This window comes from Furipterus horrens, unplaced genomic scaffold (assembly GCF_987537825.1).
Source record: "Furipterus horrens unplaced genomic scaffold, mFurHor1.1.pri manual_scaffold_15, whole genome shotgun sequence".
Classification (NCBI taxonomy): Eukaryota; Metazoa; Chordata; class Mammalia; order Chiroptera; family Furipteridae; genus Furipterus; species Furipterus horrens.
Genome location: NW_028327185.1, coordinates 20,519,881 through 20,534,841, shown reverse-complemented (window position 1 = coordinate 20,534,841; position 14,961 = coordinate 20,519,881). Strand labels below are relative to the sequence as shown.

At 46.7% G+C, this 14,961-nt stretch overlaps 1 protein-coding gene across 1 annotated transcript in view; it reads right to left on the bottom strand.

The window, feature by feature from the left end:
* The window catches only part of KCNK1 (potassium two pore domain channel subfamily K member 1), a 41,928-nt gene extending 40,937 nt beyond the window's left edge, over positions 1 to 991 (bottom strand). The window contains exon 1 of the mRNA XM_090263391.1: positions 531 to 991. Coding sequence (XP_090119517.1) covers positions 531 to 885 — 355 coding nt within the window. The 5' untranslated portion in view covers positions 886 to 991. The remainder of the gene's footprint in view (positions 1 to 530) is intronic.
* Between the last annotated feature and the right edge of the window lie 13,970 nt (positions 992 to 14,961).

Sequence of the window (14,961 nt, the reverse complement as noted above, 5' to 3'; positions counted from 1 at the left end):
CAGGAACAGAGTGATGTCACTCAGTTCCCTAAAACCGCCCCCAAGGTAGAAAAGAGCTCGAAATGGAAGGCGCCCTCCGGAAGGTGACCCTCAAATGCGCTATCATTCGATTCTGCAGCCCGGGCCTGCGGGACGGGTGCAGAGGAAAGTGCGCGCACTCGGAACACGGAGTTTCCAGCATCCCCGGGCCTCGCGACACTGCCGCCGGGACCGCGGAGATTCAAACCAGGCAGTTGGCTGTAGGGGGCCCGAAAAAAGAGGGCGCAGCTGATGGAGCCCCAAGAGCCACGTGGGCCAGAGGCTTTAAGGACCACTTTCCAAGAGTTACAGGCGGCAACAGCCAAGTCACGTTCTGAGGCCACCTCACCAGCTTCCGGCTCCACGGAGCCCGCCCTTGGCGAGTCCCCACAGGAGGGGCCGGTGGGCGGTGTGGAGGGGCCAGGATGGCCGGAGTGGGGGTGGGTGGGTCAGAGGGGCGGGGGCGCGCGGGTCCCAGTGGCCGCGGTGGCCAGGGGGCATCTGGCTCCTACCGGTGGTGGAGAGAACGGTGCTGGCGAAGAAGAGCGCGGAGGTGAAGTCCCAGTTCCAGTTGCCCGAGGCGTTGCTGAGCACCGACACGCCGTAGTTGCTGGCCTCCAGCACCCGGACCAGGAACTGCTCGAGCTGCGGCTCCGACAGGCACTCGTGCTCCTCCAGGAAGCGCCGCTTCAGCTTGCGCAGCTCCTGGCGCAGCAGGTCCTCGTAGGGCAGCTCCACCGACGAGAAGACCACCGCGCCGAAGACCAGGTAGAGCAGGTAGCCGAGCACCAGGAAACTGAAGCACCAGGCCGAGCGGTGCCGCTCCACCAGGCGCACGCACGAGCTGCCCGCCAGGGACTGCAGCATCTTCCCGCCGCTAGAGCCGGAGCCGGAGCCGGAGCCGGAGCCAAATCCCGAGCGAGAGCCTGGCCGCGCCGCAAGCTGCCAGAGAGACTCCGGGCGCCCGCCCCCCACCCCCCGCGCCCGCCCCCTGTCCCGGCCCCGCCCGCAGTGCCCGCTCCCGCCACCAGTGATTGGCTCGCTCCGGGCTCCAGAGAGGTTTTCTTCCTTCTTTTCCTGTTTCCTTTGGTATACAAAGCCACGATGATGTGGCGCTGACGTAGTGCCGGCTCAGGTAACCCAAGCGTCCCTGGAGACCGCGCTAACTTGCCAGGAGCACTTGCCTGGACAGGCGGCCCAGCCTCCGGCTCCTCCTACTGCCGCCGGGTTCAGTAACCGATCCGGAGCGATCCGCAGCGGGCTGTCAGAGCGTGCGCTTGTGTGTAGTGTCTGTGTGTGCGCACGCGTGTGTGTGCACGTGTGTGAATGTGAGTGTGAAATATGCATGCGTGACTGTGCGCGAGTCTGTGCACACGTGTGTGTCTGTGCATGTGTGGGAAAGTGTGAGAATGCCTTGTGCATTCTGTGAGTGCCTGTGTGTATGTGTGTGCACATGTGCCTTTGTGAGTGTGCGCACACGTGAGGGTGTGTGCAAATGAGCATGCATGACTGTCAGTGTGTGCCTGTGTATATATGCGTGCGTGCGTGCGTGTGTGTGAAGGTGTGTAAGCATGTCTGTGAGAGTGTGTCTATGTGCACACAAGCAAGAATGAGTGTGTTTGTGCACGCACTGTTGGCCACACTTCTGGGCTTCCCGCTGCCTGCCTAAGCGCTGGTCCCAGCTCCACCCGTTCCTCACCTGTTTCTTCCTCATCGGTCTCTACTGCCACACAGTGAGCGCAGGCCTACTTCCCCTCTGTCTGGCTGGCCCCAGGGTTGAGCACTGTGGTTCCAAGGATGAGGGATCCAAACTTGGACATCTGGGCTTCTTACTAGAAGTCTCCTCCCACTCCCTACAAAAAGGACCTGAGAGTAAAGGAGAGTTTTGGAAAAGCCCTATTTCTGAGCTCTAATTCTTTAAAACATGAAGGGTGGAAAAGGTCGCAACATGCCAACTTTGCCAAGTGCTGTTCCTTTTCAAGGTGGGCAGGGTCAGTGAACCACCTGATTGTGGTGACAGTGAAAATGTAACACTATGTTTCAAGAGCCAGGAAAGAGTTTATCATGATGCATCCTAAGAAAAGTAATCAGAGAGGCAGAGACAAAGATTTATAGACAAGACCTTTCATAAACAATATGTATGTGTATTACACATATAAAATAGATGTGCGTGTTACATATACATACATATATATGAAATAATGAAGAATCAGGGACAATCAAAATGTTCCAAACTAGGGGAATGATAAATTATGGTAGCTCTACAGTGAGGATAACATAGAGCTATTAAAGATGCCTTTGAAGATTGTAGAAGCATAAGTAATAGTATGTATAGAATCTACAAAATCTTATGCACAGTGTCTCAAATTTGTGAAAACAGAACTGTCTCTGCCTCATAGATGCGCTGCATGGAGAGAAAACAAGCTCCTCACAGTCGTCCTTGGGTGATAGTGGAGTGTAGAGGTGACTTTTATTTCTTGTACATTTTTATATTTATTACATTGTCTACCATGGACATAGATTATGATCATTATCCATAAAAAAAATTAAAAGTAAATGAAAATGAATTATAGAACTATTTAGTATAGCTCCTAGCTCTCTGCCTACTTTGCTGAATTCTTTAAAAAAAAGACGCCGTATTTTGTGTTTATTTCGAAATTTTCATCAGTGGTTTTTCACTTTTAGTAAATAACCCTATCTTCTCCTTTACTCAGAAGATTGAAGCCACCCCTCCACTTTACTTTTCAAAGTCTCTTAGTAACTAGTCCATTCTTTCTTTTCCTCTTACCCTTGAGGAGAAAAAGCACCTCCTTATTTCCCAGGAAAGCCACTAACCCACCACTCCTGTCCCTTGGTCTCCGGGAACCCTGCCCTCATCAGTCAGTCCCCTGCTCTTCCAGAACTTAAACACATCCTTCTCTGCCAGCTCTTTTCTCTCTACCTAAAAATGCACTTCAAGGCTCCATCACCCTACTATGCCCTTCTCTGCAAAGTGCTTCATGACTCTTGCTCCTCCTACCCCATCCTTCTTGATTGTTGCCAATGTGCCATGTTGCTGAGGCCCCTCCTCTGGCAGTGCACCCTCAGGGTTCTCCTGCCTCCCGTGGGGCCTTTCCTGCTCTTGTTTGTCTCATTGTCTTTGCTCATCCATTCTGGATGGTCTCTGTCATGCCTCCAACTGTGATGAAGTACCTGTCCTCCGGGGCCTGGCTTAAATGCCACACGTCACCCACAACACCTCTGATACCCTAAAGGGATGTGATTACTTCCTCTTCCCTAACCACATGACCCTCTGACTACGACTTTGTGGGGTACATGTGGTTAACAGCTGCACACACAGTTGTGGTTTTATCATCATGACACATGTATCTACATACACATATATGGCAGCTTTAAAACATGGTGGCAAAGTCCTTGACCCTCCTCATCAAAAGGTAGGGTTAGTGCCTACTACTCCTGAAGCTCTGGCCTTGTGACTGTTTCACTCAACATAGTCCATCAGAAATGACACTCACTGATTTCAAGGCTGGATCACAGAAGGCCAGCAGCTTCTGACCTTGTTCACTGTCATACCCTGCTTGGAGACCTGAGTCACCACTAAGATCTCTGATGACCTGAGCTAATCAAGGTAACCTGTGCTGCTAGCAAGGCCATGTGAAGGTATGCCAGGTGACAGTTCCATTGCGCCAGCCTTCTGACCATCCCCACTGAGGCCCTGACTATCTTCAGCCTTCCAGACCAGGTCATCCACCTGAGAGCCACCAAGGGACCACTAAGGGACCTCTCCCAATGCCCCCTCGGACAGAAGCAGCTCCCGGCTGACCTTCACTTGCATGCTGAGATATAAGACAGTTGTTGTTTTCAGCTGTTAGGTTGGAGGTAGGCTTTTATACAATGATAGATAACTAACAGCAAGCATCTGGACTATGCTGAACTTTCAAAGTAATTGTCAGATGTTGTATACAGAAGAATTTGCCATTCTCCTATTTCACTGCTCTTTGCCGGTTTCACAGTACAACTAAGGCAGAAACACCAGATACTTTAAAACCCCTTGTTGCCCTTCAATTACAGATAGAAACTGGGAATGTCACATGAGTGGTCTGATAGAAACCTAGGTCCTGGCCTGCAGAGCCACACCTGGAGGTGGGGTGGGCTGAGGGGTGTCGAGGACTTCTGAGGTCCCCGCTCTCACTGTTGACAGGACTCACCATAGGACGTGGGATGTACTGCTTCCCTTCCAGGCCCACGCCTCTGGATGGTTAGCAATCTCAGCAATGTTAGGACGTTTTCTTTTGTTGAAACATTTACTCCACATGATTGCTAGCTATGTACCACATTGTTGACTTGCTACTTCCCCCTTGGCCTCCTCAAGGGGACTATATGACCTGGAGTTGAGATTCCTACCACCCCACCCCATGTGCCAGAGGCTAGCCCAAGCATTTCTCAGAAAATATGGGCGTATGGTAGAAAGCTCAGGGCAGAGTGTGGGGAGTCACAAGAGGGAGCCAGGGCTGGGGCAGAGAGGTAGCATGGGACTAAACCGGGGCTGCTTTCTACATCTGTGTTCTCATTAGTTGATATCATTTGGAGACAGGTGATCAAGCTTTATGAGAAACCAATCTTGTGCTTGGCACAGAGCCTTGCAAGTTATTCTGACATGGACCTAATGATGTCAATGATCACTATTGTGCTGTATGCTCATTAGACATAAGTAGCAAACAGTTGATGTAAATGGGTTTCATGAACAGGGTGAGATGTCAGGACAGTTCTATAGGAAAGACTCACTTGGGGTCACACAGTGAAATTCACAAACACAGGGTTGGGGATCCCAGTCAATCAGCAGCAAGAACAAAATGTTAGTGTTTGTAATTCTGCTTCTGGGATGTACCCCAAAGCATTGAAAGCAGGGACTCAAAGGAGAATTGTACACCCATTTTCATAGCAGCATTATTCACAGCAGCCAAGGGGTGGAGGCAACCCAAGGGCCCACCAGTGGATGAATGGAGGCACAGAATGTGGCCTGTCTGTGCAATAAAACAGCATTCAGCCTCAAAAAGGAAGGAAATCCTGACACAATCTACAACATGAATGAACCTTGAAGACGCTGTGCTAAGTGAAATAAACCAATCACAAAAGGACAAATAGTATCTGACTGCACTTACACGGGAACCCATTGAGTAGTCAGATTCACAGACATAGAGAGTAGAATGAATGGTGGGGGTTTTCAGGGGCGGGGAGTAGGGAGATGGAGAGTTTTGCAAGATGAAAAAGTTTGGGGGATGAATGGAAGTGATGATTTCACAATATGAATCTGCTTAATGCTACCGAACTGTGTGCTTGAAAATGGCTAAGATGGTAAATTGTATTTTATGTGTGATTTACCACATTTTTTAAAGTTAGCATTTGGGCTGATGGTGGCGACATGGGCATTAAAAGTGCGCTGGAGCCATCTCAACAGACAACAAGCCATAACTGTGAGGTGGGCCCTTGGAGAAGTACATACTCTTCCCTTCCAGAGAGTGTTGGGTGGTCCAGGTGGGGCACAGCACAAGGGACCTCAGTGACCCGACACACACTTAGGTGACCTGCACCTGGTTGGTGATGGGACTGGAAACTCAGAGAAATGCCAGGAGTATTCCAAGTACGTTCATGAGGAAAGAAAACACGCTTATCTGATAGCTGCATGCAGAGAAAGAAATATGTGCATTCGTCTTATACATCTTCAAAGAGCAGAGGGAGGACCAATGCGTAGAAGATACAGGGTGTACAAATTCAAAATCACTGCAAGAGAGACCATTCTAATACTAAGAATTAACTCTTGTTGGACTGAGTTGCCTCTAGAACCAGTGAGCTGCCTGCCATGAGTGTTCAGGCAGAAGGTAATCAGAAACTGGAAGGCTGAATGGACAGCATTTGACCTTGTGTCATTCAAGGTTCTTTCAGAGTCTGAGATTTTACAGGGACAGCATTTCCAAGGTCAAGGGGCTGGGGAGGAGAGAGTGAAGCAAGTGAAGCAGAGATGCCGTGATGTGGCCCTGAAATCTGCTGGGTTCCTGTTGAAGGATGCCCAGGACACTCCAGGCCTGGGCCCTAACTCCCAGATAGTACCATGCCCACGTGTCAGCGACCTCCAGAGTTTCTCTCTCATCTTACTGTGGTTGCAGGTGTCCATCCTGTGAGGAACACAGATCAGGGTCTGGCGGTAGAGCCGCAAGCCTCAGGTGACTTCCCTTGGGGTCTTCCTGCCCATGCAGGCCTGCGATGCTCCTGATTTTGCAGCCCTCTTCTCTCTTGCTACACCAGGCTTCCAATTGATCCCTGCCCACCTTTTGCTCTAGATGCCCCTCAAGAGCCCCAGAGAGAAGTGGGAAAGAGAATGAATTAAGGACTCCCCTGGAAATAAGAAGGATGAGTGACAACGAGATCAAATGGAACAGGGAGAAGATGAAGTTTAAAACTTAAAAAAATAATAACGGAGGAACTGAGAGATTCTCATGACATCACTGCTCTGGGTGCACCCTCCCCTCAGCTGCCTTGTCGCTCTCTCCAAAACCAGGTCACATGTCTCAGCAGCTCAGAATGGGCCTGGTCATTCCCTGATTTCATTATACAGTGTGTGTGTGTGTGTGTGTGTGTGTGTGTAGGGGCTTATGGCCCTAAGTCTGGGAGAGAGAGAGAGAGAGAGAGAGAGAGAGAGAGAGAGAGAGAGAGAGAGAGAGAGAGAGAGAGAGAAAGAGAGAGAGAGAGAGAGAGAGAGAGAGAGAACAAGTTGGACAATGTCTGTGTTGCTCCCTATAGTCATTCAGCTTGGCTGCTGCTTATCATCAGAGCGCTGTGTCCCACTCTCACCCAGATGACAGCACCTGAGCTGCCAGCTCTCTCACAACACAGGACAGCGAAAACATTATAAACTATTGTATTTGCATGGTCACAGGTCAGCAGCATGGGCTCAGGTGTCAAGTGCCATTGATGAAGCAGAATGGCTTTGTGCTGAAGGTCCATGTTTTCCCCTTTCAAGAACCTACCTACTCAGAAAGAACATTTTCAGATGAGTGCATACCGAAATTTCCCACCCAATCCCATGGAGCTCCAGGGCAGGGCTCTGAATGAAGTCTGTCAATGCTCACTCTGCCCACTTCTGCATTGGCTGGATTAGTACAACCCCGGACCCTATAGCAGTTGAGTTCCCTCCCTAGCACATGCTTCTTCCACTTCACCTTTCTCCTCCCTCTGAACTTGTGCTACACACATTATCAGAGCATTTCACTAGGTCCCTAACACACACCTCCTAGTGTCATTATGATACAGAAGTTGTCTCCCCATAAGACAGGACAGGGATAGGAGGGATCCCTGCATCTCTTAGTTCTTGTACCCAGTCAGCACTCAGCAAGGTTCCTTCACATGATGTGTGTACAGCAATGTCTTTGATTGTTTGGTTAATAAACAACCACAGCGATGACACTTTCCCCACTCAACAGTGCACTGTTTAGTGGGAAATAGTTTTAGAGACATGATGAACCACCCTGTGCTTATGCAATGAATATGTTATTGTTTTCAATGCAAGAAAGCTGGTTTTTAGCACAAGGACCTTCCCAGGGTGGCCTAACAGAGAATGATTTATCTTGGTGGTAATTTTGTTTTACTGGATTCTAGCATTTTCCATGTATAAAGAAGACCTTTCAGGTTCTATTTAACCCAAAGGGTGGAAAAGGTCCTTCATAGACTTTTAGTTTCAAATGCCTTCCTTGCCCATCATCTTAAAAAAAAAAAGTCAAAAACCGTTTACAGATGGTAGAAATAACAAGACCGAGGCCACGACCCCATCCCTAGCACTACAGACTGAACCGAAGCTACTCAAACTGATGATCACCGGTTCTGCCAATCAGGTTCACTGCGTTTATTTGAAAACCCAATGTGGATTTTTCAGGCAGGGTAGGCACTGGGACTGAAAGGGATCAGGTGCAAGATGCAGAAACTACATTGGGTGAAAAATAAGAGAGGACAAGACACAGAAGCAAGAGGAGGCTTCAGTGAAATGACAGATGCACATGGGTTGTGTGGATTGAGAGGTAAACGGGGTAAGAAAGCAAAAACAGAAAATGAAGATAGTACTTCCAAAATGTTTGTGAAAAAGGAAGAGAAAGACAAAAGTTAGAGGGACTCAGATTGTTATCTGTCATCTTAAGATGGGAGACATTTAACATAATGACATTGGGGAAAAAATCAAGAAAGGGACTGGGAAGAGGAGCAGGAAGAAACTCAGGAAGGAGTGGTGGCCTGGAAGGTAAAGGAAGAGAGAGACCCACCAGCACGACACTCCCCAGTGCTGGATGCTGGAATGTAGGGAGTGGGTCCGCATGACAATGGCGAAGGTAGCTCAGCCCTGGTTCAGAAAACCAACAGGCGCAAGGCGGCACACAGGAGCCAGGCCCTCAGATCGGCTTTCCCGTGGGAATCAGCCTGCAATTTACTTATCCTGCTTAAAAACTTGCTTTTGCTAAAACTCTCTCACCCTGAGGAAAATAGCAGATGTTTAATGCATAACTTTAAAGTAATTTCTCAAGGTTTATTCTGAACTGTTTTATGGACAGGATATGGCCAGATTTCCCATCCTTATTGTTTCCTTGCATGCACAACATTCTCTTCTTTATTATCTATAAACAACAACCAGCTAAAGTAACCTTGGCAAAGAAATTGGTAACTTTGTTTGATGTGATCTGCCCAGAAGAGAATAAAAGCCTGTTCAGGAAAGGGTCAGCACTCTCTTCTCTCACACTGACAGAGAGTGGCCGTTCTGTCCCTTTTCTCCACCGGATCAGTGCAGTCTCTGTGATTTTGTTTGTCGCATCCATAATGCCACAGGCACCGCTGGTCAGAGTCCATGACACTGGAAGAGAAGAGAAAAGGGGAAGGGTGAGACACCAACACAAAGAAGAGCTTGAAATCCGTGTCCAACAGGTATTGCAATTATGGAGGAAGCAACAGAGAACCAAAGACATAAGCCTAGAACATTCATTTAAATCAGCCCATGAAAGGAAAGGGAGCCCAGCGAGGGGCTATAACGTAGAAGGTGTGTGTGTGTGTGGTTGTGTGCATGTGGACGTGTTGAGTGTTTAAGACGGGAGAGACCTGAGCACAACTCTGTATTTCAGGGAAGGAGCCAATGGAGAAGCTGGGTTTGAAGCAAGAGAAGAAAGAGAAGACAACTGAAAGAATGATTCCAGAGGAAGTGGGCAGGACTGCCATCGGTAGCATAGGCGTGGTGGAGCAAAAAAGGAGAAAGGTGAGTGGTTGGACTCTTCATTCATTTATTTATTGTTTCATTTACCAAATAGACATTGAATATCTGTCATGTAACAAGAATTGTGCTAGGCTCTGGGAATATAATAATGAACAAAATGATTATGTTTCTTGTCTTAAAAGAACATTTTCAAATGAGAGTCAAACATTAACTAAATATGAAAAGTATGGCTGAGAGAACTAAAAGGCATATAACAGGGAGGGAGGTCTATCTGAATTTGGGATCAGGAAGGCTTCCCTGAGTACATGCTGTTGGAGCTGAGCTGGAAGATGATGGGAATTAGGTACTGAGAAAAGGAGTGGGCAAGAACCACATTTGACTCGTATGTGGGATACAAAACAAAAAACAAACTCATGGATACAGACAACAGGATGGTGGTGACCACAGAGAAAAGGGGGTGGGGGAGGGGAAACAGGGTAAATGGGGTCAAATATATGGTGATGAAAGGAGACTAGATTTTGGTTGGTGAGCACACAGTGCAATAGACAAATGATGTATAATAAAGTTATACACCTGAAACTTATAATGCTATTAACCAATGTTAACCCAAAAAATATATTTAAAAAAAAAAAAAAAAAAAAGAAGTTGGGGCCTGGGGAGGTGGCTGAAACTGGTAGTAAATGAGGTGAGGAAGGCGGGCGGGCCAGACCATGCAGGAGCTTGGACGGTAGATTAAGAATTCTGGTCTTTTTCTTAGGAATCTAGGAAAGGATTTTCTGCAAAAGAATTTGTACCTCAAAGTGGCTACTTTGCAGTATGAAAAAGGGGTCTGAGCGGAGTACGGTGGGCACTGGCAGAACCACTGGGTGGAGGGAGTGTTCCAGGAGAATGGCAGTGCTTAGCACCATGTACGTCATTGTAATGGGAGCAGGGATCACTGTTCCGGCCTTCACGTTAGCCCTGGCACCTAGAACAGGGCCTGGCAGCTAGTGGGTACTCAGTAAATGGTTGTGGAAACGAAAATGAATGAATGTGAGCAGGAACCCATAGACTTGAGAGTGCTCCAGGATTTGGGGCTGGCCTGAGTGGGTGAGTGGGTGCATGGGGGGTGGATGTAGGTAGTAAGGAAGGCATCAGGTTTCTGGTTTGTGTATCACTTTCCTCAGTGGTGGTGTTATTACTTGATATCAGGGACACTGGAGAAGGAGGGTAAGGTTTTCAGGGGAAGCTAATGTTCAACTTAGGCTGAGCTGGATTAGAGGTTCTTTTCAGCTATCCAAGAGGACATGTTCCTCTAGGCCGTTGTGCATATAGGCCTGGAGCTCAGAGTATTCTTGGTGGAGACATTGACAGCCGTGGTACCCATGCCCTACCCCCCTCCCCGCCTGCCGGCTGCGGTCTGGGAGTTTCCCGTGATCGTGGGGCCTTCATCAGCCCCCAGACTCACAGCTGCAAGATAACGACTGAATTCGATCATTCCTTTTTTCATCCCCCTATAAAACAGCCCCTCCTTCCTTAGGACACCGGACTCAGGCCATTCATGGCACGGCTCCCTCCCCTCTTGCTAATTCCTTCAATAAACGTCTTTTCTTCTGCTCACTGCGTCCTCATGGTTCTCTGAGCGACACCGTTCTTACAGACATAAATCGAGATGCTGGGTTATCTAACAGTATTGACACATGGAACATTTCTGGATAATGATTCAGTTCTGGCTCTGCAATGGAAGTGAGTGACATTTAGTAAAGGTATAAGATTATTGGAATAAAGAGGGTCAAAAACATACGGATGTTGGTCGTTGGCTGAAACAGCCACATGGGTGTTAAGTATTTCCAAGGAGTTGGCAGGAGCTGGGATGTGAGAGGTAGATGAGTCAAGTGCCAGGGTCCCAGGGCCTGGGGAGTAACAGATGGGCCAACAGGCTGAGAAGTGGTCCCCAGGTGCTGTGAAGACGCACAGGTCAGGAGAAGGGTCCCAGTTTAAGCATAGAAGATTCGGGTTCCACTTTCTCCTAACTATGCAGCTTCAGCAAGTCATTTAGCAACCTTAAGCCTCTTCTATCTATATCTACAGTAAGAATAAAGGAGTATAATTTTTACTTACATATAGAATTGAGCACTATCAAAATGTAGGGCATGGCTGCAATTAGTTTTCACAAATGGGCTCTAATAAAATCCCCAAATATTAAGAAGATAAAAGACACAATGTGAACTGCACTGGATTATTCAAAATGTCTTTTTTTTCCCCAATTATTTTTTTCCTCTTTAAATCCTCACCCAAGGATATGTTTATTAATTTTTGAGAGAGAGGAAGGGGTGAGGGGAGAGAGAGACTGATACAGAGAGAGAGTGGGGTGGGGGGGGAGACAGGGAGAATGGGAGAAACATGCACATGAGAGAGACACATTGATTGGTTGCCTCTCAAAAATGTTCTGACCAGAGCCCAAACCTACAAACTAGGTAGGTGCCCTGACCAGGGATCGAACCCTCAACCTTTTGTTGCATGGGACAATGCTCCCGCCAACAGAGCCAACCAGTCAGGGCAGGAAGACGTTCTTGAGCTAGGGCTTGAAATTGCAGGTGGTGGATACAGAACTGTGTTAGAAAAGAATTAAGAAAATGCTGAAGACAAGAATTAGCTGCATGAGGTAGGAAATGAAGGTAGTAAGGGGCTGAGAAACAAGAAGGAAGTGGAAGGCTTGAGCAGCCAGCAGGATCTATGAGGTGGGAGGCCAGGACAGGGGAATACGTCAGCGAGGGGTTGAAGCGGAGGAAGCTATAGATATGGAGGAGGAGGTTTATTTCGGTGACAATTGCTAGGATTTACCCATTGCCAAAGTGGAGAGAAGGAAGTCCCTGGATGTGCTGTGAGTCTAGGGTTATGAATATTGACATTGAAGACATGCAAGACAGCGCCAGGGATGCCAGGGGCCGAAATTGTCATGGTTGCCGGAGTGAGAAGGAGGCTAGTGGGTTATGGAGATGATGGTGGAAGGAAGAAGGACTGCTGTGCGGACTGACCTCCCACAAAGAGTCCTTTTACTAAAGAGAGAAATTGATTGGAAATTGATTTTGGAACTTGAGACTGATGCTGGTCACTTCTCTACCCCTGCAATGTAGCAAAATTAGCAGCATCCAAAGGGCTGTTGGGACTAAGCCAGGAGGGCCAGCCTTCAGAAAGGCAAAGAGGCCGAGGGTATTCTGTGATTGGAATTAAGAAGTAGTGCAGTGGCTTTGGTAAATGTCCCAAAGGGTAGATGGAAAACTTTGCACAGAAGAGGAGCAGTGGGAATTGTCAGTCCAGGTGAGGGAGTCCAGACAGAACTGCAGGTGAGCGCTGGGGGGGAACGGATACACAGAGGAGCCTATGACTGGCAAGGTGACCAAGAAGATGGAGAAATGCTGCAGAGCAGAATGAACTGGCCTCAAGGTGTCAAAGTGAACTGTGGTACAAAGCAGCTTGGGTGCATGTGCACCTGAAACTCAAGGCTGGGTGGTCGTGGCTTCAGTCAACCTGGCCACCAGGCAATGCCTTCTGCTTCTGCTCACCTTCCCACTGCCCTCTACTGCCTCCCCCACTGCTCATCAGATGCAAGACACAGTCACTTTCGACTTGAGAAATAGTGTCACAGTAAGCCAGACAGCTTTCATCTGTCTTTGTTACTATCCCCTCAATCTAGTTTTCATCCCAAGAATGGTTATTAACTTAATTTCAGAGCACTCCTTTTTCTTTTAAATACCTTTTACTTTTCTCTAAAAAACTTCATTTTTATTTGCTGCTTTAAAGTTTGTAGATCATTTTCACCTGGTCATTCATTAATTTCATTATAACAACTGTGGAAGTGCGCAAGGCATTATAAATCCCGTTCTTACAAATGAGTAGAATAAGACTTTGGGAAATGCCTAGTCAAGGGCATCTTAGTTCAGTGCTCTTTCAGTGTCTAGAGGGGCCTGCATTTAGAATTGCTAAGTCACAGAGCCTGCTTATATGGCTGCTCCAAAAGATGCTTACAAAATGATTATGATGCACTTAGCGATGAATTTAACAATGAAACCCTTGGGCTTGGTAATAAGAGCTTCCTGTCACGATCACTTTGTCATTTTTCAAGGACTTCTGAATCACTGAAAAGTATATTTGTCCTTTGCTGAACACCACATAACTCAGGTGAAAGTGACAGGTAATCAATGATGAACAGTTGTGGCTGCATTTGGAACAATGAACGTGTTTCATATCCGTTCAGGACAACAGTAGTAGAACAGTCACTGAAAAATAAGAGTTGATGGACCTCAGTTGGTGCTTCTAAGACTTCTGTCATTCTGAGAGACTAACTGCCTTTTCGATGTGAAGTTTAAAATAGCAGAAAGCTCCTGAGTGAACAACGTTTAGAATCTTTAGAGGTATGGGGAGGGGGGAGGGAGTAGTGCTTTTGGAGTGGTTTTCAATCTTATCCAAACAAACTTGGCCAGAATTATAAGAAAAATGCCCAAATCGCCCCTACCTTTAAGCAAAACCAGTAAAGATGACAGATTTGGCATGTAAATCATTATGAACTTGTAATGACTCCATATTTGTACTAGGCCTTTATAGTAAGTACTTTAATTTAAGATAGTCAGTTGAATCATATGAAATTGTTTTTGTACATAAAATGATGGTCAAGTACTAGCAATTTCATACGGTTCCAAGTGCAATTTATCTAAAATATAAGATGATTAGAACCTATGCTGTGATACCTACTCCTTTCCGGATGCCTTTAAAATATCAAAGCTTGTTTTTTTCCTTGGTCAGTCTTTCCTTCAAAACAGGGAACTCGTAGGCCCAGCTACTCCTCAGGAGTCTGCACTTCGGCTCTTGATCCCTTAGGCTGACATTCCTGTCCCCTCCCAGGTCATGCTCTTAACATCATTTCCAAGAGGAAAGAGACAGAAACCTGCCACCGAAGTCCTCAAATCCCTAAAGTCCTTCCCCACAAAATACTCAATCCAGTTATAATTAATTAGCACATTATTGCTCTATATTAACTAGTCACCCATAGTGATTTAAGTGGTAAGTAAATATGAAAAATTATGTTCTCTCCTTTCATTGCTTTTTCTAGAGTTAAAGGTAAACAAAAATAAAGTATTCCTTCCCCCCTTCCCAGCCTTATATGATATACAGTTTGATTTGAAATGTTATGGATATATCTCGTGGCCAGCTAGACCGTGTAATAAAAAATGATTACACATGTGTCATGCACCAGGAAACTAAGGAAATATAGCCATGGAAGCATTGATGCTGAGTTTTTAAGTGTAAATTTTTCATTTGCGAAATTAGAGTTGCAAAAAATTTTGTACACGAAATTGGACCCCTTCACCAGAAGCAAGGACTTGCCTTCCATTTTACTAATCAACTGCATTGAACATCAGTCTCAATTGTCAGTGAAGTTTGCCATTTCCTATGCCACCTCAACCAAGCTAGGTGTTTTCCAATCAAGCCATCATAAAAATGCTTGAAAACTCATGTTGTTAAGTGTATTGGCTTTACTTACAAGAGATTTTTCAGGAAAATAAGTTAAAAGTAGTATACCCTGGACAACATTTTGCTTTAGTTCAGTATAGTAAATTAGAGCTAGCTTACATTTCTCTACAAAGTTAACAGAAATAATCTATATAAAAACAAATATTTGACCAATCCCATCATCTCGGTGTGTGTTTATAGTGTTTTTAGTA